General features: G+C 44.4%; 1 protein-coding gene across 2 annotated transcripts in view; it reads right to left on the bottom strand.

The window, feature by feature from the left end:
- Positions 1–808: 808 nt before the first annotated feature.
- LOC109907201 (cyclin-dependent kinase 6) overlaps positions 809–24446 on the bottom strand; it is an 83460-nt gene continuing 59822 nt past the window's right edge. For both annotated transcript variants that reach the window (XM_031795149.1, XM_020505029.2), the window contains exons 6-8: positions 3609–3659; positions 3393–3528; positions 809–3067 (exon numbers count right to left, since the gene is read on the bottom strand). In XM_031795149.1, coding sequence (XP_031651009.1) covers positions 2918–3067; positions 3393–3528; positions 3609–3659 — 337 coding nt within the window. In that variant the 3' untranslated portion in view covers positions 809–2917. The remainder of the gene's footprint in view (positions 3068–3392; positions 3529–3608; positions 3660–24446) is intronic.

The raw sequence follows: 24446 nt of genomic DNA on the forward strand, positions 1-24446 counted from the left end.
ACACTGGTCACTTTAATATGTTTACATCCTGTTTTGCACACTTCATATGTATATACTGTATTCTAGTCAAGGCTCATCCTATATAACTACTGTACACACCTTTTCTATTCCTATACTGTCCATACTGTCTATACACACGAAAACATTCGGAACACTTTCAGAATATTGAGTTGCACCCCCCTTTGCCCTCGGGGCATGGACTCTGCAAGGTGTCGAAAGCGTTCCACAGGGATGCTGGTCCATGTTGACTCCAATGCTTCCCACAGTTGTGTCAAGTTGGCAGGATGTCCTTTGGGTGGTGGAACATTTTTGATACACGGCAGCGTAGCCTAGTGGTTAGAGTGCTGGACCAGTAACCGAAATGTAAAATAGAAACATACACATTCTTTACAGATTGTACATCAGAAATCACAGGAAAATGTGCTTTTTCAGCATTTTTCACAGCTTCACCTGTTAACATTTAAATACCACAACAAAATATCCATACATTCCACAGCTTAATTACAACCCAATTCAAAATTAATCACAATTTTATTTTGTTATTTGCATGAATCCCAAATAAGAACGCTCACATATACAAAGCATATTTTTTATTCAAATGGTGCAACATGAAGCAATCACCACTGGTGGCATTTATTCATGTAAACACAATGCCCATTACCTCCATATCATAATTTTAAATGAAGTTACCATGTCACATGTGGACATTTCAAATACATTTGTGGCCTTTACTTTCATCCTTGGAGCTTAGAAAATGTGCTAAAATACTATATGCAAGTAAAACCAGCATTCACGACTACTGACAGTATCAGTATTAAAAAAGTATACTTTTATTATTTTATATTACATAGACAAAAGTATTCCTGTCCCATGTTGACGTTGAACTGACCGATACCAAGAAAGCTTGACAATCCCTATTTCTAGAGAGTTGTAATATGAAGTCTGCAATGTATCCACCAATGGCATGAATCATCTGACAGGACAGAGATGAGGGCAAAACAACTCTACATCTACATGGAGAGGGGAGCTCAGTCCAAAATTCTTTCATGTGTTTTTTTATTTTGATCATGTATTAGATTAAACCATATGCGCCCCGACACTGAAAAACAAGTAAGATGTCAAACATACTGTATCATAGCAAACGTGTAGTTGGATTCACACAGTCAGGAATTATGTAATATGATTATAGAAGCACAATCATGTTGTAGCATTAACATCATCCAATGAGACAGTTGATCAATTAACATCATCCAATGAGACAGTTGATCAATTAACATCATCCAATGAAACAGTTGATCAATCAACATCATCCAATGAAACAGTTGAGCCATTAACATCATCCAATGAAACAGTTGACCCATTAACATCATCCAATGAAACAGTTGATCAATTAACATCATCCAATGAAACAGTTGATGCAGTCTAATCATGAACGTGCAAAGTGTGTCAGAATGATTTCTGATTTGATTTCTAATAAGATCCTGAGTGTATTTGTGTGCTAGCAGCACTAGATATACCAGAGGGAAAGTTATGGTCTAGATGTATTGCTGTGCAGTAAGAAGTTTTACAAACAAACTATTTTCCTTGACTAGTTCCAATCCCACAGAGGGAGCAACTCTGAAAGCACTCTAGCTAGTCATATTGAATCAGAGTGAGCATAATACATAGGGTATTAAAACAACCATTGTTAACACAGAACAGCTGTGTTTCAACATGAACCCCTATATGTTTCTATGTAATCCTTCCAGACTCAGTCTAAATGAAGCAGGTACAATGTTGAACCTCCTTTGAATCCGACGTATCAGCCTGCCTTTTCTCTCTAAAAAAATCTCCCAACGAAGAACATTTCACTGACCCACACCTGCACTGACCTTACTATATATCCTGCTACACATGTCAGTGTGCTGGATATGCAAGTAAAACCAGCATTCACGACTACTGACAGTATTAGTGCAGTATCTAGCTCTATACCATCCTACATGCCTCACATTGTCAAACCTTTCCTCCCTTGGATATTACCTTGTATTCTTTCTAGATCTTACCAGAGATTTACATTTAAATCCCCACATGTTGTTAAAGTCCAATAAAATTAAGACAAAATAGAAAATAAGACATCAACTGTCAATAACTTTAAAATTAAGTTAGGAAATACAGAATCATGCTTTTATGCCAAATGTAATTGCGCTGAATAGTGCGTACGTTGACCTTATTCTCATTCAACAGTCACTTTACTATGCCCTGTGCATCAGGTCATACATAGAGTCTCGAATGGAGTCAATCAGATTTCATTACAGTTTATGACACTGAAGTACGGATGCCATAAGAGGAACTCAAAGTGACATATTTTCAGTCTTTCCTGTTCGCACCAGTCAAAGTCTTATAAGATGAAGCCCATCAGAAATCCTGCTCTGGCCTGCAGTAACACAGGACAACCTGTAGGTGGCAGTGATATCAAAACACACATGTTTGTTTGGACCAGAAGTAGCACTAGGCAGTGTGTGAGGTCCTCCTGCATTGGATTAAAATGTGTGTGTGCGTGTGTCATCTCTCTCGGTTGTTGTGAAGGTGAGCTCCAGGTGAGGTCCATGCCGACCTACCCTTGGTGCTTGGTGTTCCCCCACCGAGGAGCCTCTTCTCAAGCTAAGGAAGGAGAGACAAGAGGCAGCAGCTCCTGGACATCCAGAGGTTCTCTCCTGGTGGCAGTACATCTCAGCTTCAGGGGTCCTTGCATTGTTTAAACTTTTTTTATAAAAGTATCCTAAAAAGCAGCATTCAAATTGGTAAATTGTGGAAGACAGCACGGTTGCCTTTTGGAATCAAATGTCTCTGTTTATTGCTCTCTTTCTTAGTCTTTGTGTCCATCCCTCTCTTTCTCTCCCTCTCGGTCAGGCCAGTCCAGTCCTGGGCCAGGGGGCTGTCAGGCAGCTCTCTCCTCCAGGGTGGGCTTGTTGCTGCCAATGGGCTGGGCGTACACACTCTTAGTGTCACTATCCACACTCTGGAAGTAGGGGTGGGTCAGAGCAGCAAATGCTGATATCCTTCTGGAGGGATTAAAAGCCAGGAATTGCTGCATGGAGAAAACAAATATATTTATTATAACATTTTCCTTAACAAAAAGAAAAAAGTGTGAGTTTCATTCCTTTCAGAGAAATCCATTTGAAACAGTATGTACTGTATTTGCGGCAGGGTAGCCTAGTGGTTAGAGTGTTGGACTAGTAACCGAAAGGTTGCAAGTTCAAATCCCCAAGCTGACAAGGTACAAATCTGTCGTTCTGCCCCTGAACAGGCAGTTAACCCACTGTTCCTAGACCGTCATTGAAAATAAGAATTTGTTCTTAACTGACTTGCCTGGTAAATAACAATTTTTTTGAGTGTGTGTGTCTGATACTCACGAGTAAAAGGGATTTCCCCAGCTCATCCATGTCAGGGACAAGTTCTCCGATTGGCTGAGGGGGTCGTGGGGAGAAGGCACTCTGTGGTAGGGCTACTTCCTGGGGCCAGTCCTCCACCGAGGGAACCCCGACCACACTGAAGGATCATCATCATCGTCGTCATCATCATAATAACAACGTTAAAACTGTAAATATGACGTACAACATGGTACTTACTCTAAAATCTTGCCCAGCTGATCAACATCTGAGTTTCCTTGAAACAAAGGTCTGGGAGAGGAAGAGCACATGTCAATATAACTGAAGATGAAGTAACAAACTGTGTTCAATGAATCAGATAAATTAGTTAAAAAAAAAAAAGATCCCCAGTTCAACTTCATCAATTCTAATTTGTCCTTCATAAATCCATGGGAGCTGTGGTGGTGTGACAAGCAGCCTTTGTGCTGTCTCCATCCCCTCAACACAAAATGACACATTCCTACTGAGCAGACATCATTGATAACGGACATAACCAGTCCAACCCTCAATTTGGTAGCATTGCCTTTAAACTGTTTAACTTGGGTCAAATGTTTATGGGTAGCCTTCCACAAGCTTCCCACAATAATTTGGGTGAATTTTGGCACATTCCTCCTGACAGAGCTGGTGTAACTGAGTCAGGTTTGTAGGCCTCCTTGCTCACACACGCTTTTTCAGTTCTGCCCACAAATTTTCGATGGGATTGAGGTCAGGGCTTTGTGATGGCCACTCCAATACGTTGACTTTGTTGTCCTTAAGCCATTTTGCCACAACTTTGGAAGTATGCTTGGGAGACCCATTTGGAAGACCCATTTGTGACCAAGCTTTAACTTCCTGACTGATGTCTTGAGATGTTGCTTCAATATATCCACCAAATTTTCCTTCCTCATGATGCCATCTATTTTGTGAAGTGCACCAGTACCTCCTGCAGCAAAGCACCCCCACAACATGATGCTGCCACCCCCGTGCTTCACGGTTGGGATGGTGTTCTTCGGCTTGCAAGTCTCCCCATTTTCCCTCTAAACCATCGTTATGATGGTCATTATGGCCAAACAGTTATATTTTTGTTTCATCAGACCAGAGGACATTTCTCCAAAAAGTATGATCTTTGTCCCCATGGGCAGTTGCAAACCGTAGTCTGGCTTTTTTATGGCGGGTTTTGGAGCAGTGGCTTCTTCCGGTTATGTCGATATAGGACTAATTTTACTGTGGATATAGATACTTTTGTACCGGTTTCCTCCAGCATCTTCACAAGGTCCTTTGCTGTTGTTCTGGGATTGATTTGCACTTTTCGCACCAAAGTACTCTAAAGTACTCATCTCTAGGAGACAGAACGCATCTCCTTCCTGAGCGGTATGACAGCTAAATGGTCCCATGGTGTTTATACTTGCGTACTATTGTTTTGTATAGATGAATGTGGTACCTTCAGGCATTTGGAAATGCTCCCAAGGATGAATCAGACTCGTGGAGGTCTACAATTGTTTTCTGAGGTCTTGGATTATTTATTTAGATTTTCCCATGATGTCAAGCCAAGGTAGGCCGTGAAATACATCCACAGGTACACCTCCAATTGACTCAAATGATGTCAATTAGCCTATCAGAAGCTTCTAAAGCCAAGACATAATTTTGGGGAATTTTCCAAATTTAAAGGCACAGTCAACTTAGTGTCTGACCCACTGGAATTGTGATATAGTGAATTATAAGTGAAATAATCTGTCTGTTAACAATTGTTGGAAAAATGACTTGTCATGCACAAAGTAGATGTCCTAACCGACTTGCCAAAATTTGTTTGTTAACAAGAAATGTGTGGAGTGGTTGAAAAACGAGTTTTAATGACTCCAACCTAAATGTATGTAAACTTCCGACTTCACCTGTAGCTATGGACATGTAGGAGGGGGATTCGGAGAAAGTGACTGGTAGCAGGAGAAATAATAATAATAATAGTAAACAGTATGGCAGCAGCATAAGTGGTGTGTGGGGTATGTGTGTGTGTGAGGGTGTTAGTGTGTCACCGTGTCAGTGCAGGCGTGATAGGCGGATGTACTGGTAGCAGGAATATATAAATACCGATGGTGATATACTAGTTGTAAATTATACATCTAAGCAGGAGTAATAGTGACCAGTAGCAGGATAAATAGATACTGGCGGAGCAGACAAGAGAGTAGGGAGGACTGTTTCAGCAGCACATGGGAGGAAGGCATGCTCAAGGCCCAGCAGCGTTAAGTCTGCACTGTAAAAAAATACGTATTATTGAGTAACTGGTTCCACAGGATTATTTTTTACTCGACACTACCAAAAAAACAATGTGTTGTCCCAAACTTAATTCTAATGTTTTCAACTTACATACAGTATTTTACACATAATTACATTGTGCATGTTCATTTATACCATCATTATTATTCAACATGTCCTCACCTGGGATTTGAACTCACAACCTCTTGGTTCAAAGCATTTAAATTTTCCTGCAATTCCACCATGTCTGTGACAAATATCAGTTCATCTGGCTATTCTCTCATCAATTATTTGATTGACTTTTTCTGTATAGTTGTCTAATGTTGGTGGGACATATTACTCTGTTTTAATGGTACTCCTTAATCACTATGAGAAATCAAATAGTTTTCTTGAGTGTATTTTTAACAGAGCTGATATTTACTTTGAAGTGCCAAGTGTAGCAATACAGGGGAAATCAATTGGACGATTGGAATACTACGAACCAGGAGGTTGAGAGTTCAAATCCTAGGTGAGGAAATGTTAATTACTGTATAAATGAAAATGCACAATGTAATCATGTATAGTGTGTCAAATATGTAAGTTGAAAAAGCAGTATGTGTGTAAGTCGTTCTGCAGCCATTTTTCTTTAGATAAGATGCCCTGATAGTTTCTAGTTGAATAAACATATGAGACAATGTGAGCAAACGCATCATTTTAAGTTGACTACATTTTTGCATATGTTTTCTCAGGTTGGAGCTATGTTTGGGCCTACATTTTTTTTTTTTACCGTGTGTGAGAAGAGGGAGGGAGGAGGTGGAGAGGCTGGGGATGAAGGGAAGGAGCAGGCCTGCTGGTGGTTCCTGTGGCTTTGGGCCGTCCTGGACGGCCGTGGGCGGGCATGCTTCCCCTGGCACCCACACAAATTCCAACAGTCTTCATTCCCACATACAGGCTCTCAGCTCAAACGACCGCTGCTCCCAACCAAGCAACGGGGAGAAAAAAGCCTATTTACCTCTCAGCTGTGTGTGTCTGCCTTAGCTCTCTGTGGGCCTTCTGGTGTGTGTGTGTGTGTGTGCCTGTGTGTGTGTGTGTGTGTGTGTGTGTGTGTGTGTGTGTGTGTGTGTGTGTGTGTGTGTGTGTGTGTGTGTGTGTGTGTGTGTGTGTGTGTGTGTGTGTGTGTGTGTGTATATGTGTGTCTGCCTTAGCTCTCTGTGGGCCTTCTGGTGTGTGTGTGTGTGTGTGTGTGTGTGTATGTGTGTGTGTGTGTATGTGTGTCTGTGTGTGTGTGCCTGTGCGGTGGTAGGTAGGGGGTGGGCGAGCTGTGCCGTATTGTGTGAAAGAACGGTTGAATCATTCTAACAGAGACTAGCTGGGAGAGCAATATAAACCTAAACCCTCCGCTCCAGCCTTCAAAGAGGCAAAGAATCTCTCTGTCGTGAGAGAATGTGCTCAAAGGCACTTCACTTCTCATGTGCTATCATGCAATGACTGACAAAATAACACACAGTACCACTGCAAACATAGTTCTTTAACAGTAATTACACATGGATAAGTCATGACTGCACTGCTCCTTGGGATTGAGAGAAGGAGAGAGAGAAGGAGAGAGGGAGAGAGAGAAGGAGAGAGAGAAGGAGAGAGAGAGAGAGAGAGAAGGAGAGAGAGAAGGAGAGAGAGAGAGAAGGAGAGAGAGAAGGAGAGAGGGAGAGAGAGGAGAGAGAGAAGGAGAGAGAGAAGGAGAGAAGGAGAGAGAGGAGAGAGAGAAGGAGAGAGGGAGAAAGAGAAGGAGAGAGAGTACTCTGTCAATGTAATGCAGCATGTTGTGAAATGAGGTAGTGACGGTGTAGTTATTTCTTTACTCTGTAGCTACAGTACTTCACTGAACAGAAAAACTGCTGTAACCTTTGCATAGTTGAACACCCACATTTCCCCTACATGCTAAGACATTGAATATTAGACACAGGCAGAACGATTTGATGGTAGTTTGCACATTTTACAGTGACAGCAATTATGTTGTCACATACTTTGACGGGTTAAGGGTGCTCCATAGCATTCTATACAAACCTAGCATCAAAAATGTTGGAACTGAACTATGCCCTATTTCACCAAGTAGATGCCATCCTGACCAATACACCCCCTCTAACCACACCTACCTCAATGGCTCACTACACGGGTATTCCTGTATGCTGTTACTGTAATGTGTCAAATACTTGGTGGGCATGTTGAGAGTCTGAGGGTTGAACCATAATGATCAGACCAAACCAGTTCTCTGCCTTTAGATGGAAAACATCACCTAAAACAATGTCATCATGCCAAAACAAGCATGACAGATATTTCCAAGAGGTCCATTTTTAAACCAGGAGTGGTTTGCTGGTTTGAATGGATGACTGGCTTCTCACAGGGCTGACACTGCAAACAAACACACAGGCACACACACACGCACATACACACACAAACTTATAAAATGAAGGACTGTATGAGGATGTTTTCTGAAGGACCGGCTGGTTTAGGATTTCTGCTGCCACCATGGAGTATCGGTCAGAATGCAATGAGGAAATGAAGATGATGGACACACACAGAGGAAGATGAACACACACACAGAGGAACATGAACACACACAGAGGAACATGAACACACACACAGAGGAACATGGACACACACACACAGAGGAACATGGACACACACACAGAGGAACATGGACACACACACAGAGGAAGATGAACACACACACAGAGGAACATGAACACACACACAGAGGAATATGGACACACACACAGAGGAACATGAACACACACATAGGAATATGGACACACACACAGAGGAACATGAACACACACACAGAGGAACATGAACACACACAGAGGAACATGAACACACACACAGAGGAACATGAACACACACACAGAGGAACATGAACACACACACAGAGGAACATGAACACACACAGAGGAACATGAACACACACACAGAGGAACATGAACACACACAGAGGAACATGAACACACACACACAGAGGAATATGGGGAAAGGGTTTGGCTGGAGGTGAATATGGAGGTAAGGCCTTGGAGAAAGGATTGGATATAGTGGTCTGGAAGGGAGATACACAATGGAAACATTAGGAACACATTACATAAAGGTGCAGACATGACAAGGTAGTGCCAGGTGACTGTGGGGAGAAAATGGGTTTAACATAATTACACAGTCAGGAGACTGCCAGGACTAGACAGGGAGGTGATATAGGGATAGGACTGGGCCAACCATTCTGTCCCACATTCCATACAACCTCTGGAATGTGTATCTGCCTGCCTGTGTGTGTGGGAGACTGAGATTCTGTATCTGTGGGAGAGTGAGATTATGTATGCATGGGAGAGTGAGATTATGTGTGTGTGGGAGAGTGAGATTATGTGTGTGTGGGAGAGTGAGACTGTGTGTGTGTGGGAGAGTGAGATTGTGTGTGTGTGGAAGAGTGAGATTATGTGTGTGTGGGAGAGTGAGACTATGTGTGCATGGGAGAGTGAGATTATGTGTGTGTGGAAGAGTGAGATTATGTGTGTGTGAGTTTGGGAGGGAGTGCATGTGTGTTCACGTGCACGTGTGTCTGTGAGTGAAATCCGTGTGCGTGTACGTATGAGGTTATGCCTTTGATTATGGTTTGTCAATGTGCCAGCGCACTATGAGAACGTAAACAAGGATATGAGTCCCCTCCTGCATTGACTACATTAGCATAACACGTCCAACCTTTAGATTAGTGGAATGTCAACACCTCTCTCTGTGTCATTCACTTTTCCATCTAAACCATGCAGACGCAGACTTGCATGATATTTGCTTCAAATTCCTGAAACAAATTGTACTTACAGGGCTGTCAGTGTGAGTCAGTCAGTGTGAAACTAGATTTTTCTTTCTTCAAAAAGCTATGAATAAAAAATTGAAGCATTTGGGGGAAAACCATTGATGAGTCAACAGTGAGAGACTGGGGACTAGGGACTTCTCTGTCTACTACAGTAGAGTAATGGTAGTGGAGGACAACAGTCAACAGTCAACAGTGAGAGACTGGGGACTAGGGACTTCTCTGTCTACTACAGTAGAGTAATGGTAGTGGAGGACAAGTCAACAGTGAGAGACTGGGGACTAGGGACTTCTCTGTCTACTACCGTAGAGTAATGGTAGTGGAGGACAAGTCAACAGTGAGAGACTGGGGACTAGGGACTTCTCTGTCTACTACAGTAGAGTAATGGTAGTGGAGGACAAACTGATGTACGCCACCGGCGTACTCATGCACGTATGCAGCCATGCACACAGCTGCTAAAGCAACGCTCCTAATGTTGACGATGCCATAGATAATATCTCTGCTGTGCTCTCTCTTAGATCCCATACAAGTCCTGCTGGAACTGCATGAGGATGCCCTATACCAGAGGTTGTTTCAATTTCCTCAATGTCTAGTATTGAGTTTCCACCCTGGGCCAATACCCTCTCTCTTGACATAGGGGTAGTGTGTTCTTATAGCACTGTGCCATGCCAGAGGATGGTCTGTGTGGAAATTAAGTTGCTTACGTTCCCCTCTATGTGGCAGCCAGCAAACATTGAAACAACCTCTGTCAACGTGTACAAGTCTGGGACAGTAATGGTGCAGGGCATCCTCATGCAGTTCCAGCAGGACTTGTATGGGATCTAAGAGAGAGCACAGCAGGAAACGCTCTCTCTCGGTGACGACTGCCCCATCCTGAGTGAGTCTGGTCACACCTCTTCAAACTGTCCTGGAGACGAGGATAGTCCTTGAGGAGCATTTTTTTGTACTTATTCCATGCAGTGTTATTTTTAATAGCCATGGGGTACTGTACTGTGATGACATCTGTACAGGGATACGGCATGGAGCAGGGGGCTTCAAATGTCTCTGCATTTGGGTGGGAGAGGCTGTGAAACTCTGCTGCCATTGTTAGGCTCAAGAGTTTTCACACCTCTCACTTCACACTTCAGTGCTAATTGAAGTTGCCGCCAGTCTGTTCTTTCCTAGCAGCTTGGTAGCTCAGTATACTTACTTACTTAGCTTTATATAACACAATTACCTAGAGATGATTGTCTTTTACTTTTTGTCTTCAGAAAGTAGGTTCAGACTGAACATTACTCACCCAGGTTTGTGTTTCCAGGTTGTTTCTTCTGCAGGTTTTGGTTTGTTAGAAGTTTTTTCTCGATAGTCCTTGGTAGTAGTAATAGTCCATTCAGGTAATTTTGTCCAAAAATCAAGGTTTTAGGTAGGAAATGTTGAATTGGTTTGAAGGTTTTGATGTAGATGGTAGTTTCCTGTATAAGTCCATGGCATTTATCCAACTATAATTACATTTTTTTGCAGAAGAACTCAGGAGCCCATGATCTCTCTCTCTCTCTCTCTCTCTCTGACTCAATCAGAGGCAGTTCCCAGGTGCCCTTTAATCTGTAACAGGTGGCCTTTAAAAAAAGCCACCTTAATAACCTGCAGGATAGACAGAGTGAAAGAGAGAGAGAGAGAGAGCTAGAGAGAGCTAGAGAGAGAGCTAGAGAGAGAGAGAGAGAGAGAGTGAAAGAGAGAGAGAGCTAGAGAGAGCTAGAGAGAGAGAGAGTGAAAGAGAGAGAGAGCTAGAGAGAGCTAGAGAGAGAGAGTGAAAGAGAGAGAGAGAGAGCGAGAGAGAGTGAAAGAGAGAGAGAGAGCGAGAGAGAGAGAGCTAGAGAGAGAGACAGAGTAAAAGAGAGAGAGAGAGAGACAGAGTAAAAGAGAGAGAGAGAGAGAGTGAAAGAGAGCGAGAGAGAGAGAGACAGAGTGAAAGAGAGAGCTAGAGAGAGAGAGAGAGTGAAAGAGAGAGAGCTAGAGAGAGCTAGAGAGAGAGAGAGAGTGAAAGAGAGAGAGAGAGCAAGAGAGAGAGAGAGAGAGAGTGAAAGAGAGAGAGTAAAAGAGAGAGAGAGAGACATAGTGAATGAGAGCGAGAGAGAGAGACAGAGTGAAAGAGAGAGAGAGAGAGAGAGAGAGAGAGAGAGAGAGAGAGTGAAAGAGAGCGAGAGAGAGAGACATATTAAAAGAGAGAGAGAGAGACAGAGTGAAAGAGAGAGAGACAGAGTGAAAGAGAGCGAGAGAGAGAGAGCTAGAGAGAATGAGGGGTGCTGTTCATAGACATCAAAGGGCCTATCGTCTACCACCAGGCAGAGTTGGCCAGGAGCCAGGTCCTGAACACACATGCTTTTACGGCTCATTGTGTCACAGGGAGAATCACAAGTGCCCCCACCTAGCCTCTACTGTCATCACTCACACACACGCACACACATGCATTCACGCACACACACGCATGCATGCACACACACACACACACATGCATGCACACACGCATACACACACGCATACACACACACACACTGTAGGTGTATTAGTGCATCAGTGTGAGTGTGATTACAGGTGAATAGTGTGAAGAGAGCCATAGGTGTGTTAGCATAGTTCGAGTAGCATTGTCAGAACACTCATTGATGTGTTAGTAAGGTACTGTGAGGAAAGTTCTGCGTCCCAAATGGCACCCTATTCCACCCAATAGGACTCTGGTTAAAAGTAATGTACTATATAGTGAATAGGGTGCCATTTGGGACACAGAGGGTTAAGCCATGGGTGGGTGTAGTTAAATCTACCAAGCTACTGTCAAACCACGATAGACCTTAATGCTTTTTGGTGCCAACATTTAAATGTCATAAAGTCATTTCCCAGGTGAAGGTTAAACCTACAACAACGCATCGAATATTTTTTTCCCCCTCAGGTCATTAAATGGATTATGTTTTTCTGCTCCCTTCATAACGCTCCTGACCACAACTTGGGGCTCTGAACCACACACACACGCACAAAACCGCACAAAACCACACACAAGCATATACGCACGCCACTGGCACCCCCCCACCCCCCAGGTAGCATATGAACAGGTCATAAGCCATGGCAGAATTGTTTTGAAATACAGAAAATTTGCTGTAAAACTGCTTCTCTCAGCCACATTGAAAAATTTGTAGAATAGCAGGAAATAAACTTTTAAAATACAAAATTCTCTCAGCATATGGCAAAATATTTTGAATTGTAGGAAGTCGCAGGGGCCCCATGAAACTGATGTACGCCACCGGCGTACTCATGCACGTATGCAGCCATGCACACAGCTGCTAAAGCAACGCTCCTAATGTTGACGATGCCATAGATAATATCTCTTTCCATTGAAACGTGTAAAAATTTGACTTAAACAAAAGAGAGATAAAGAGAGAGAGACAGAGAGGTAAAGAGAGCGAGACGGAGAGAGAGAGAGATGAGAGAACGACAGAGAGATAAAGAGAGAGAGACAGAGAGATGAGAGAGCGACAGAGAGATAAAGAGAGAGAGACAGAGAGATGAGAGAGCGACAGAGAGATAAAGAGAGAGAGACAAAGAGACTGAGATAAAGAGAGCGAGACAGAGAGGTAAAGAGAGCGAGACGGAGAGAGAGAGATGAGAGAGAGACAGAGATAAAGAGAGCGAGACAAAGAGATTGAGAAAAAAGAGAGCGAGACAGAGAGGTAAAGAGAGCGAGACGGAGAGAAAGACAGACTATGGGGACTATACATGGTCATGATCACATCCAATCTATGGTCCAATCTATGATCCATCTATGATCCATCTATGGGTCAATCTATGAATGTATCCATTGTCAGATACACTGTAAATAAGTTCTGTCTGACTGGAGTGAAGTTAGAGAGTAAAAGAGAATCGCTATGGAGCTGGTTACAACTACAGGTTTGGCGTGGACAACCAATATATTTTCCAGAGTTTCCTTCAATGACCATGATAATTCCTCTTCAATGACCATGATAATTCCCCCTTCAATGACCATGATAATTCCCCTTTCAATGACCATGATAATTCCCCTTCAATGACCATGATAATTACCCCGTTCAATGACCATGATAATTCCTCTTCAATGACCATGATAATTCCTCTTCAATGACCATGATAATTCCTCTTCAATGACCATGATAATTCCCCTTCAATGACCATGATAATTACCCCCTTCAATGACCATGATAATCCCCCTTCAATGACCATGATAATTACCCCCTTCAATGACCATGATAATTCCCCCTTCATGACCATGATAATTCCCCCTTCAATGACCATGATAATTCCCCCTTCAATAACCATGATAATTCCCCCTTCAATGACCATGATAATTCCCCCTTCAATGACCATGATAATTCCCCCTTCAATGACCATGATAATTCCCCCTTCAATGACCATGATAATTCCCAACTACATGAAACATTGGTCATGTCCTGAATGGCACCCTATGACTTATATAATAGTGTACTATTTCTGACCAGAGCCCTATTATGGGACATAGCCACAGGGTTTGCAATATCACTCAGGATGCTGTCGGAGAGAGACTGTCACGATCGTTGGAAGCATACTCGGACCAACGTGCAATTGGGAATCATACCAAACACCAACATAGAAAACAAAACTAGAACCCCACATAGAAAATATAAACTAGACTAACCCCCCAGTCACGCCCTGATCTACTCCACCATAGACAATAAGGACTCTCTATGGTCAGGACGTGACAATACCCTGCCCCCCCCCAAAGGTGCGGACTCCGGCCGCAAAACCTGAAACCAAAAGGGAGGGTTAGGGGGGGTGTTTAATGTCGGTGGTGGCTCTGGTGCAGGACGAAGAACCCGCTCATCCTGCGGATCCAGCCATGGACCCAGGCTGAACACTGTGTCTGGACTGGTCCTAGATGCCGAGGAAGACTCCTGCCATGGAGCGGGACTGGACACCGGCCCTGGGCTGGACATCGGTGCAGAAGAAGACTCCTGCCATGGAGCGGGACTGGACACCGGCCCTGGGCTGGACATCGGTGCAGAGGAAGACTCCTGCCATGGAGCGGGACTGGACACCGGCCCTGGGCTGGACATCGGTGCAGAGGAAGACTCCTGCCATGGAGCGGGACTGGACACTGGCCCTGGCCTGGACATCGGTGTTATACTCACAGACATCATTCAAACGGTTTTAGAAACTTCAGAGTGTTTTCTATCCAAATATACGAATTATATGCATATTCTAGCTTTTATGGCTGAGTAGCAGGCAGTTTACTCTGGGCACCTTATTCATCCAAGCTACTCAATACTGCCCCCCAGTAACCAAGAAGTTAACACACTCCGCACGGCAAGTGTGAGGAGCTGGCACAGATGGTGCCGGGCTGAGAAGGCGTACTGGAGACCTGGTGCGTAGAGCTGGCACAGATGGTGCCGGGCTGAGAAGGCGCCTGCGCTGCAGCATACTCCTTTCCACAACCTCTCTCCGGTATCTCTCATTACCTTCTTCTATCGAGTCCCACACAGGCTCTGGCTCACTCCCCGGTTCCGCCGACCACCCCATGCCCCCCCCCCCCCCCCCCCCCGGGCTGTCTTTTGGACTTTCTCTGTGGCCGCGAACCCCGGCGTCGTCGCTGTCCTCCCTTCTCTCCTTGCGTCTCTTTCCTCGGCAGGCTTTCGTGTCTTGCCAAGACTTCCTCCCAAGTCCAGGATATTCTCTCCTCGATCCCCTCCAAAGACCAGGCTGCCATCTCCTCCCGGGCATGCTTCTTGGTCCCATTATGGTGGGATATTCTGTCACAATCGTTGGAAGCATACTCGGACAACCGTGCAGCGTTATCTGGGTTCCACATCTTCTATTAGAAATAAGTGAACCACACAATAAAACAATAAAGACTCAACGAAACATGACGACAATGGAGTGCTGACATGCAACTACACATAAACAATATCCCACAAAACACAGGTGGAAAAATTAGACTTAAACATGATCCCCAATTAGAGACAACGATAGCCAGCTGCCTCTAATTGGGAATCATACCAAACACCAACATAGAAAACAAAACTAGAACCCCACATAGAAAATATAAACTAGACTAACCCCCCAGTCACGCCCTGATCTACTCCACCATAGAAAATAAGGATTCTCTATGGTCAGGACGTGACAGAGACAGGATATCGTCATCCCAAGACAGAGATCTGTCCTTTCCTCCCTCCCATCGGTCCATTTGTCCATCCTCAGTGTTCTGCCTGTGACATCAGTGTTATGGGAAAACACAGCCCACCACATCCTCTCCAGGACAATGGGGAATTATCAGCCATAATCAGTCATCGGGCTACAGCGGGAAAATCAAAACATACACACATACACATGTACAAAACACACATACTGTACAAATCACACACACATGTACACACACACACACACATACTGTACAAAACACACGTGCTGTACACACACACACTGTACAAAACACACACGTACTGTACAAAACACACACGTACTGTACACACACATTCTGTTCAAAATACACACACATACTGTACAAAACACACACACACACATACTGTACAAAACACACATGCACTGTACACACACACATACTGTACAAAACACACACACACGTACTGTAAAAAACACACACACACATGCCAAACACATGCACGCATCCACACAATAATGAACGGACACACACACACATATCCGTCGTTAGTGAGAGGGAGAGACGTGTGTCTCGTTGTAAGGACAGACGGTTGGGAAAGGAAACATAAATTACAGAGCTGTTGGCACTGCTCCCTAACCACAACAATGATTGTGTCCCAAATTGCATCCTATTTCCTATTTAGTGCACTACTATTGACCGCTTCTCTTTTACACCAGTGACTCTCTCGCATATGCATCACAAACACAAAACAGTAATATATAAGTAAACCCTACAGCAAAGAAATATACATTACAGAAAGAGGCTGCAACTTGACTCTATCATTGCATTTATTTTACTGATGTGAGGGAGGGTTGAACAGCTTGGGATTTCAGTAGAAGAAGTATGTTACACCACAAACTGACAAATACCTATATCAAGAAAGTGAATCCTCTGCTGCCTGCAACCACAGCCATCTGTGGCAGAATTTTATTGATAACCAAACTGACAAAAAATGTACCAGTAGAAATCATATTTCCAGTCAATATTAGTGAGGAAATCCCCAAGTCGAGTAATTCCATGAAAAACATACAGCAGTTGGGTTTTTCATATAACTCATAAATGCACTATCCCTTACTTTTCAAACTTTATAAACTCAGGAAAAAAATAAATGTCCCTTTTTCAGGACCCTGTTTAAACACTTTCCCATGCTTGTTCAATGAACCATAAACAATTAATGAACATGCACCTGTGGCATGGGCGTTAAGACACTAACAGGTTACAAACGGTAGGCAATTAAGGTCACAGTTCTGAAAACTTAGGACACTAAAGAGGCCTTTCTACTGACTCTGAAAAACACCAAAAGAAAGATGCCCAGGGTCCCTGCTCATCTGCGTGAACGTGCCTTAGGCATGCTGCAAGGAGGCATGAGGACTGCTGATGTGGCCAGGACAATAATTTGCAATGCCCGTACTGTGAGATGCCTAAAACAGCGCTACAGGGAGACAGGACGGACAGCTGTTCGTCGTCGCAGTGGCAGACCACATGTAACAACACCTGCACAGGATTGGTACATCCGAACATCACACCTGCGGGACAGGTACAGGATGGCAACAACAACTGCCCGAGTTACACCAGGAATGCACAATCCCTCCATCAGTGCTCAGACTGTCCGCAATAGGCTGAGAGAGGCTGGACTGAGGACTTGTAGGCCTGTTGTAAGGCAGGTCCTCGCCAGATATCACTGGCAACAATGTCGCCTATGGGCACAAATCCACCATCGCTGGACCAGACAGGACTGGCAAAAAGTGCTCTTCACTGACGAGTCGCAGTTTTGTCTCACCAGGGGTGATGGTCGGATTCGCGTTTATCGTCGAAGGAATGAGGGCTGCACTCTGGAGCGGGAGCGGTTTTGGAGGTGGAGGGTCCGTCATGTTCTGGGGCGGTGTGTCACAGCATCATCGGACTGAGCTCGTTGTCATTCCATACAATCTCAACGCTGTGCGTTACAGGGAAGATATCCTCCTCCCTCATGTGCTACCCTTCATGCAGGCTCATCCTGACATGACCCTCCAGCATGACAATGCCACCAGACACACTGCTCGATCTGTGCGTGATTTCCTGCAAGACAGGAATGTCAGTGTTCTGCAATGGCGAGCAAAGAGCCCGGATCTCAATCCCATTGAGCACGTCTGGGACCTGTGGGATCGGAGGGTGAGGGTTAGGGGCATCCCCCCATAAATGTCTGTGAGCCTGCATGTGCCTTGATGGAAGAGTCAGGGTAACATCTCACAGCAAGTACTGGCAAATCTGGTGCAGTCCATGAGGAGGAGATGCACTGCAGTACTTAAAGCAGCTGGTGGCCACACCAGACTGTTACTTTTGATTTTGACCCCCCCTTTGTCCAGGGACACATTATTCCATTTCTGTTAGTCACATGTCTCACTGAACTTGTTCAGTTTAGTTTATGTCTCAGTTGTTGAATCTTGTTATGTTCATACAAATATTTACACATGTTAAGTTTGCTAAAAATAAAAAAAATGAAGTTAACAGTCGTTTTTGAGTACATTTGACTTTTCTAGTTTTATTAAATCACTGCACTAGGTCTGGGGTAGAGGTCGACCGATTAATCGGAATGGCCGATTAATCTTTTGTACTTTTGGACACCGATTTGGCAGATTTTTTACCCCCACACCTTTATTTAACTAGGCAAGTCAATTAAGAAGACATTCTTATTTTCAATGACAGCCTAGTGGGTTAACTGCCTTGTTCAGGGGCAGAACGAGAGATTTTTACCTTTTCAGCTTGGGGAATCGTTTTTGCAACCTTCCGGTTACTAGTCCAACGCTCTAACCACCTTCCTTACATTGCACTCCACGAGAAGCTTGCGTGGCAGGATGACTACCTGTTACGCGAGGGCAGCAAGAAGCCAAGGTAAGTTGCTAGCTAGCATTAAACTTCTAAAAAACAATCAATCTTCACATAATCACTAGTTAACTACACATGGTTGATGATATTACCAGTTTATCTAGCGTGTCCTGCGTTGCATATAAATCGATGCAGTGCCTGTTAATTTCTCATCGAATCACAGCCTACTTCGCCAAACGGGTGATGATTTAGCATTGTCGTTGCACCAAACCTAACCATAAACATCAATGCCTTTCTTTAAAATCAATACACAAGTATATATCTTAAACCTGCATATTTTAAGTTAATATTGCCTGCTAACATCAATTTCTTATAATTAGAGAAATTGTGTCACTTCTCTTGCGTTCTGTGCAAGCAGTCAGGGTATATGCAGCAGTTTGGGCAGCCTGGCTCGTTGTGAACTGTGTGAAGTCCATTTATTCCTAACAAATACCATAATTAATTTGACAGAATTGCACATATTTATGACATAACTTTGAAGGTTGTACAATGTAACAGCAATATTTAGACTTAGGGAGGCCACCCGTTAGATAAAATACGGAACGGTTTTTTATTTCACTGAAAGAATAAACCTTTTGTTTTCGAAATGATAGTTTCCGGATTCGACCATATTAATGACCAAAGGCTCGTATTTCTGTGTGTTATTATGTTATAATGCGCTACCACCGTAGCATACTCCTGAGCTACAATACCCGGGCCCACGACCGGTCTATCGATGTCACCGCATGAAGAGGAATAAACAGACTCACCCCATCGCGACGTCCCCCAAAGGCTAACTCTCTAGCCCTCGCTATCTCCCTGCTTGCTAATTCGGCCTGCTAACTGCTAGCTTGTCCAGCTCCGGTCCGCTAACTGTTACCTTGTCTAGCCCGGGCCTACAAACTGTTAGCTTGTTAGCACAGGCCTGCTACCTGCCTGAATCGCCGCGTCCCAAACGCTCACCGGACCCATATTTACTTTCTATCTCTTTTGACTTTTAATTTGTTTATACCTTCCGGAAACCTGCCTCACCCAATGTGATACGGAATCGCTATTATTTTTTAAACATTTTTAGAACACACTCAAGAACCTCCAGAAGCTAACCAGCTAACTAGCTACAAGCTATTTAGTCATTGTTAGTTTTTTTTACCTGGATAACACTCGCCAGTCCAGCTTCCCTGCCCCATCCACCGCTGCCCCCTGGACACTGATCTCTTGGCTACATAGCTGATGCACGCTGGACTGTCCATTAATCACGGTACTCCATTCTGCTTGTTTGTTTTATCTGTTGGCCCCGTTGCCTAGTCTACGCCATTTTACCTGCTGTTGTTGTGCTAGCTGATTAGCTGTTGTCTCACCTACTGTTTTAGCTAGCTTTCCCAATTCAACACCTGTGATTACTGTATGCCTCGCTGTATGTCTCTCTCAAATGTCAATATGCCTTGTATACTGTTGTTCAGGTTAGTTATCATTGTTTTAGTTCACAATGGAGCCCCTAGTTCCACTCTTCATACCCCTGATAACTCCTTTGTCCCACCTCCCACACATGCGGTGACCTCACCCATTACTACCAGCATGTCCAGAGATACAACCTCTCTCATCATCACCCAGTGCCTGGGCTTATCTCCGCTGTACCCGCACCCCACCATACCCCTGTCTGCGCATTATGCCCTGAATATATTCTACCATGCCCAGAAACCTGCTCCTCTTATTCTCTGTCCCTAACGCTCTAGGCGACCAGTTTTGATAGCCTTTAGCCGCACCCTCATACTACTCCTTCTCTGTTCCGCGGGTGATGTGGAGGTAAACCCAGGCCCTGCATGTCCCCAGGCACCCTCATTTGTTGACTTCTGTGATCGAAAAAGCCTTGGTTTCATGCATGTCAACATCAGAAGCCTCCTCCCTAAGTTTGTCTTACTCACTGCTTTAGCACACTCTGCTAACCCTGATGTCCTTGCTGTGTCTGAATCCTGGCTCAGGAAGGCCACCAAAAATTCAGAGATTTCCATACCCAACTATAACATCTTCCGTCAAGATAGAACTGCCAAAGGGGGAGGAGTTAGCCTGCAAAGTAATGTCATACTTTCCAGGTCCATACCCAAACAGTTCGAACTACTAATTTTGAAAATTACTCTCTCCAGAAATAAGTCTCTCACGGTTGCCGCCTGCTACCGACCCCCCTCAGCTCCCAGCTGTGCCCTGGACACCATTTGTGAATTAATCGCCCCCCATCTAGCTTCAGAGTTTGTTCTGTTAGGTGACCTAAACTGGGATATGCTTAACACCTCGCCAGTCCTACAATCTAAGCTAGATGCCCTCAATCTCACACAAATCATCAAGGAACCCACCAGGTACAACCCTAACTCTGTAAACAAGGGCACCCTCATAGACGTCATCCTGACCAACTGGCCCTCCAAATACACCTCCGCTGTCTTCAACCAGGATCTCAGCGATCACTGCCTCATTGCCTGTATCCGCTACGGAGCCGCAGTCAAACGACCACCCCTCATCACTGTCAAACGCTCCCTAAAACACTTCTGTGAGCAGGCCTTTCTAATCGACCTGGCCCGGGTATCCTGGAAGGACATTGACCTCATCCCGTCAGTTGAGGATGCCTGGTCATTCTTTAAAAGTAACTTCCTCACCATTTTAGATAAGCATGCTCCGTTCAAAAAATGCAGAACTAAGAACAGATACAGCCCTTGGTTCACCCCAGACCTGACTGCCCTCGACCAGCACAAAAACATCCTGTGGCGGACTGCAATAGCATCGAATAGTCCCCGTGATATGCAACTGTTCAGGGAAGTCCGGAACCAATACACGCAGTCAGTCAGGAAAGCTAAGGCCAGCTTCTTCAGGCAGAAGTTTGCATCCTGTAGCTCCAACTCCAAAAAGTTCTGGGACACTGTGAAGTCCATGGAGAACAAGAGCACCTCCTCCCAGCTGCCAACTGCACTGAGGCTAGGTAACATGGTCACCACTGATAAATCCATGATTATCGAAAACTTCAATAAGCATTTCTCAACGGCTGGCCATGCCTTCCGCCTGGCTACCTCAACCTCGGCCAACAGCTCCGCCCCCCCCCCGCAGCTCCTCGCCCAAGCCTCTCCAGGTTCTCCTTCACCCAAATCCAGATAGCAGATGCTCTGAAAGAGCTGCAAAACCTGGACCCGTACAAATCAGCTGGGCTTGACAATCTGGACCCTCTATTTCTGAAACTATCTGCCACCATTGTCGCAACCCCTATTACCAGCCTGTTCAACCTCTCTTTCATCTCGTCTGAGATCCCCAAGGATTGGAAAGCTGCCGCAGTCATCCCCCTCTTCAAAGGGGGAGACACCCTGGACCCAAACTGTTACAGACCTATATCCATCCTGCCCTGCCTATCTAAGGTCTTCGAAAGCCAAGTCAACAAACAGGTCACTGACCATCTCGAATCCCACCGTACCTTCTCCGCTGTGCAATCTGGTTTCCGAGCCGGTCATGGGTGCACCTCAGCCACACTCAAGGTACTAAACGATATCATAACCGCCATCGATAAAAGACAGTACTGTGCAGCCGTCTTCATCGACCTTGCCAAGGCTTTCGACTCTGTCAATCACCATATTCTTATCGGCAGACTCAGTAGCCTCGGTTTTTCGGATGACTGCCTTGCCTGGTTCACCAATTACTTTGCAGACAGAGTTCAGTGTGTCAAATCGGAGGGCATGCTGTCCGGTCCTCTGGCAGTCTCTATGGGGGTGCAACAGGGTTCAATTCTCGGGCCGACTCTTTTCTCTGTGTATATCAATGATGTTGCTCTTGCTGCGGGCGATTCCCTGATCCACCTCTACGCAGACGACACCATTCTATATACTTTCGGCCCGTCTTTGGACACTGTGCTATCTAACCTCCAAACAAGCTTCAATGCCATACAACACTCCTTCCGTGGCCTCCAACTGCTCTTAAACGCTAGTAAAACCAAATGCATGCTTTTCAAACGGTCGCTGCCTGCACCTGCATGCCCGACTAGCATCACCACCCTGGATGGTTCCGACCTAGAATATGTGGACGTCTATAAGTACCTAGGTGTCTGGCTAGACTGCAAACTCTCCTTCCAGACTCATATCAAACATCTCCAATCGAAAATCAAATCAAGAGTCGGCTTTCTATTCCGCAACAAAGCCTCCTTCACTCACGCCGCCAAGCTTAACCTAGTAAAACTGACTATCCTACCGATCCTCGACTTCGGCGATGTCATCTACAAAATGGCTTCCAACACTCTACTCAGCAAACTGGATGCAGTCTATCACAGTGCCATCCGTTTTGTCACTAAAGCACCTTATACCACCCACCACTGCGACTTGTATGCTCTAGTCGGCTGGCCCTCGCTACATATTCGTCGCCAGACCCACTGGCTCCAGGTCATCTACAAGTCCATGCTAGGTAAAGCTCCGCCTTATCTCAGCTCACTGGTCACGATGGCAACACCCATCTGTAGCACGCGCTCCAGCAGGTGTATCTCACTGATCATCCCTAAAGCCAACACCTCATTTGGCCGCCTTTCAGCAAAAATCGCTGAAGTTGGAGACTTTTATCTCCCTCACCAACTTCAAACATCAGCTATCTGAGCAGCTAACCAGATCGCTGCAGCTGTACATAGTCTATTGGTAAATAGCCCACCCTTTTCACCTACCTCATCCCCATACTGTTTTTATTTATTTACTTTTCTGCTCTTCTGCACACCAATATCTCTACCTGTACATGACCATCTGATCATTTATCACTCCAGTGTTAATCTGCAAAATTGTAATTATTTGCCTACCTCCTCATGCCTTTTGCACACATTGTATATAGACCCCCCCCTTTGTTTTCTACTGTGTTATTGACTTGTTAATTGTTTACTCCATGTGTAACTCTTTGTTGTATGCTCACACTGCTATGCTTTATCTTGGCCAGGTCGCAGTTGCAAATGAGAACTTGTTCTCAACTAGCCTACCTGGTTAAATAAAGGTGAAATAAAAAAATAAAAAATATAATTAAGTCTATGATTTGATATTTGATAGAGCAGTCTGACTGAGCGATGGTAGGTAGCAGCAGGCTCGTAAGCATTCATTCAAACAGCACTTTAGCGTTTGCCAGCAGCTCTTCGCAATGCTTCAAGCATTGAGCTGTTTATAACTTCAAGCCTATCAACTCTCGAGATTAGGCTGGTGTAACCGATGTGAAATGGCTAGCTAGTTAGCGGGGTATGCGCTAATAGTGTTTCAATCGGCGACGTCACTCACTCAGACTTGGAGTAGTTGTTCCCCTTGCTCTGCAAGGGCCGCGGCTTTTGTGGAGTGATGGGTAACGATGCTTCAAGGGTGGCTGTTGTCGATGTGTTCCTGGTTCGAGCCCAGGTAGGGGCGAGGAGAAGGACGGAAGCTATACTGTTACACTGGCAATAGTAAAGTGCCTATAAGAACATGAAATACAAATGGTATAGAGAGAAATAGTTCCTATAATTCCTATAATAACCTCAACCGTAAACTTCTTAACTGGAAATATTGAAGACTCATGTTAAAAGGAACCACCAGCTTTCATATGTTCTCATGTTCTGAACAAGGAACTTAAATGTTAGCTTTTTTACATAGCACATATTGAACTTTTACTTTCTTCTCCAACACTTTGTTTTTGCATTATTTAAACCAAATTGAACATGTTTCATTATTTATTTGAGGCTAAATTGATTTTATTGATGTGTTATATTAAGTTAAAATAAGTGTTTATTCAGTATTGTTGTAATTGTCATTATTACAAATATATATATTTTAAAAAACTTTTTTACATTTTAAATAGGCCAATTAATCGGTATCGGCTTTTTTTTGGTCCTCCAATAATCGGTATTGGTATCAGCGTTGAAAAATCATAATCGGTCGACCTCTAGTCTGGAGATCAACATTACAAAAAGTGCCCATGGGTTTCTGTA

Source organism: Oncorhynchus kisutch, linkage group LG17 (assembly GCF_002021735.2).
Source record: "Oncorhynchus kisutch isolate 150728-3 linkage group LG17, Okis_V2, whole genome shotgun sequence".
NCBI classification, from domain to species: Eukaryota; Metazoa; Chordata; class Actinopteri; order Salmoniformes; family Salmonidae; genus Oncorhynchus; species Oncorhynchus kisutch.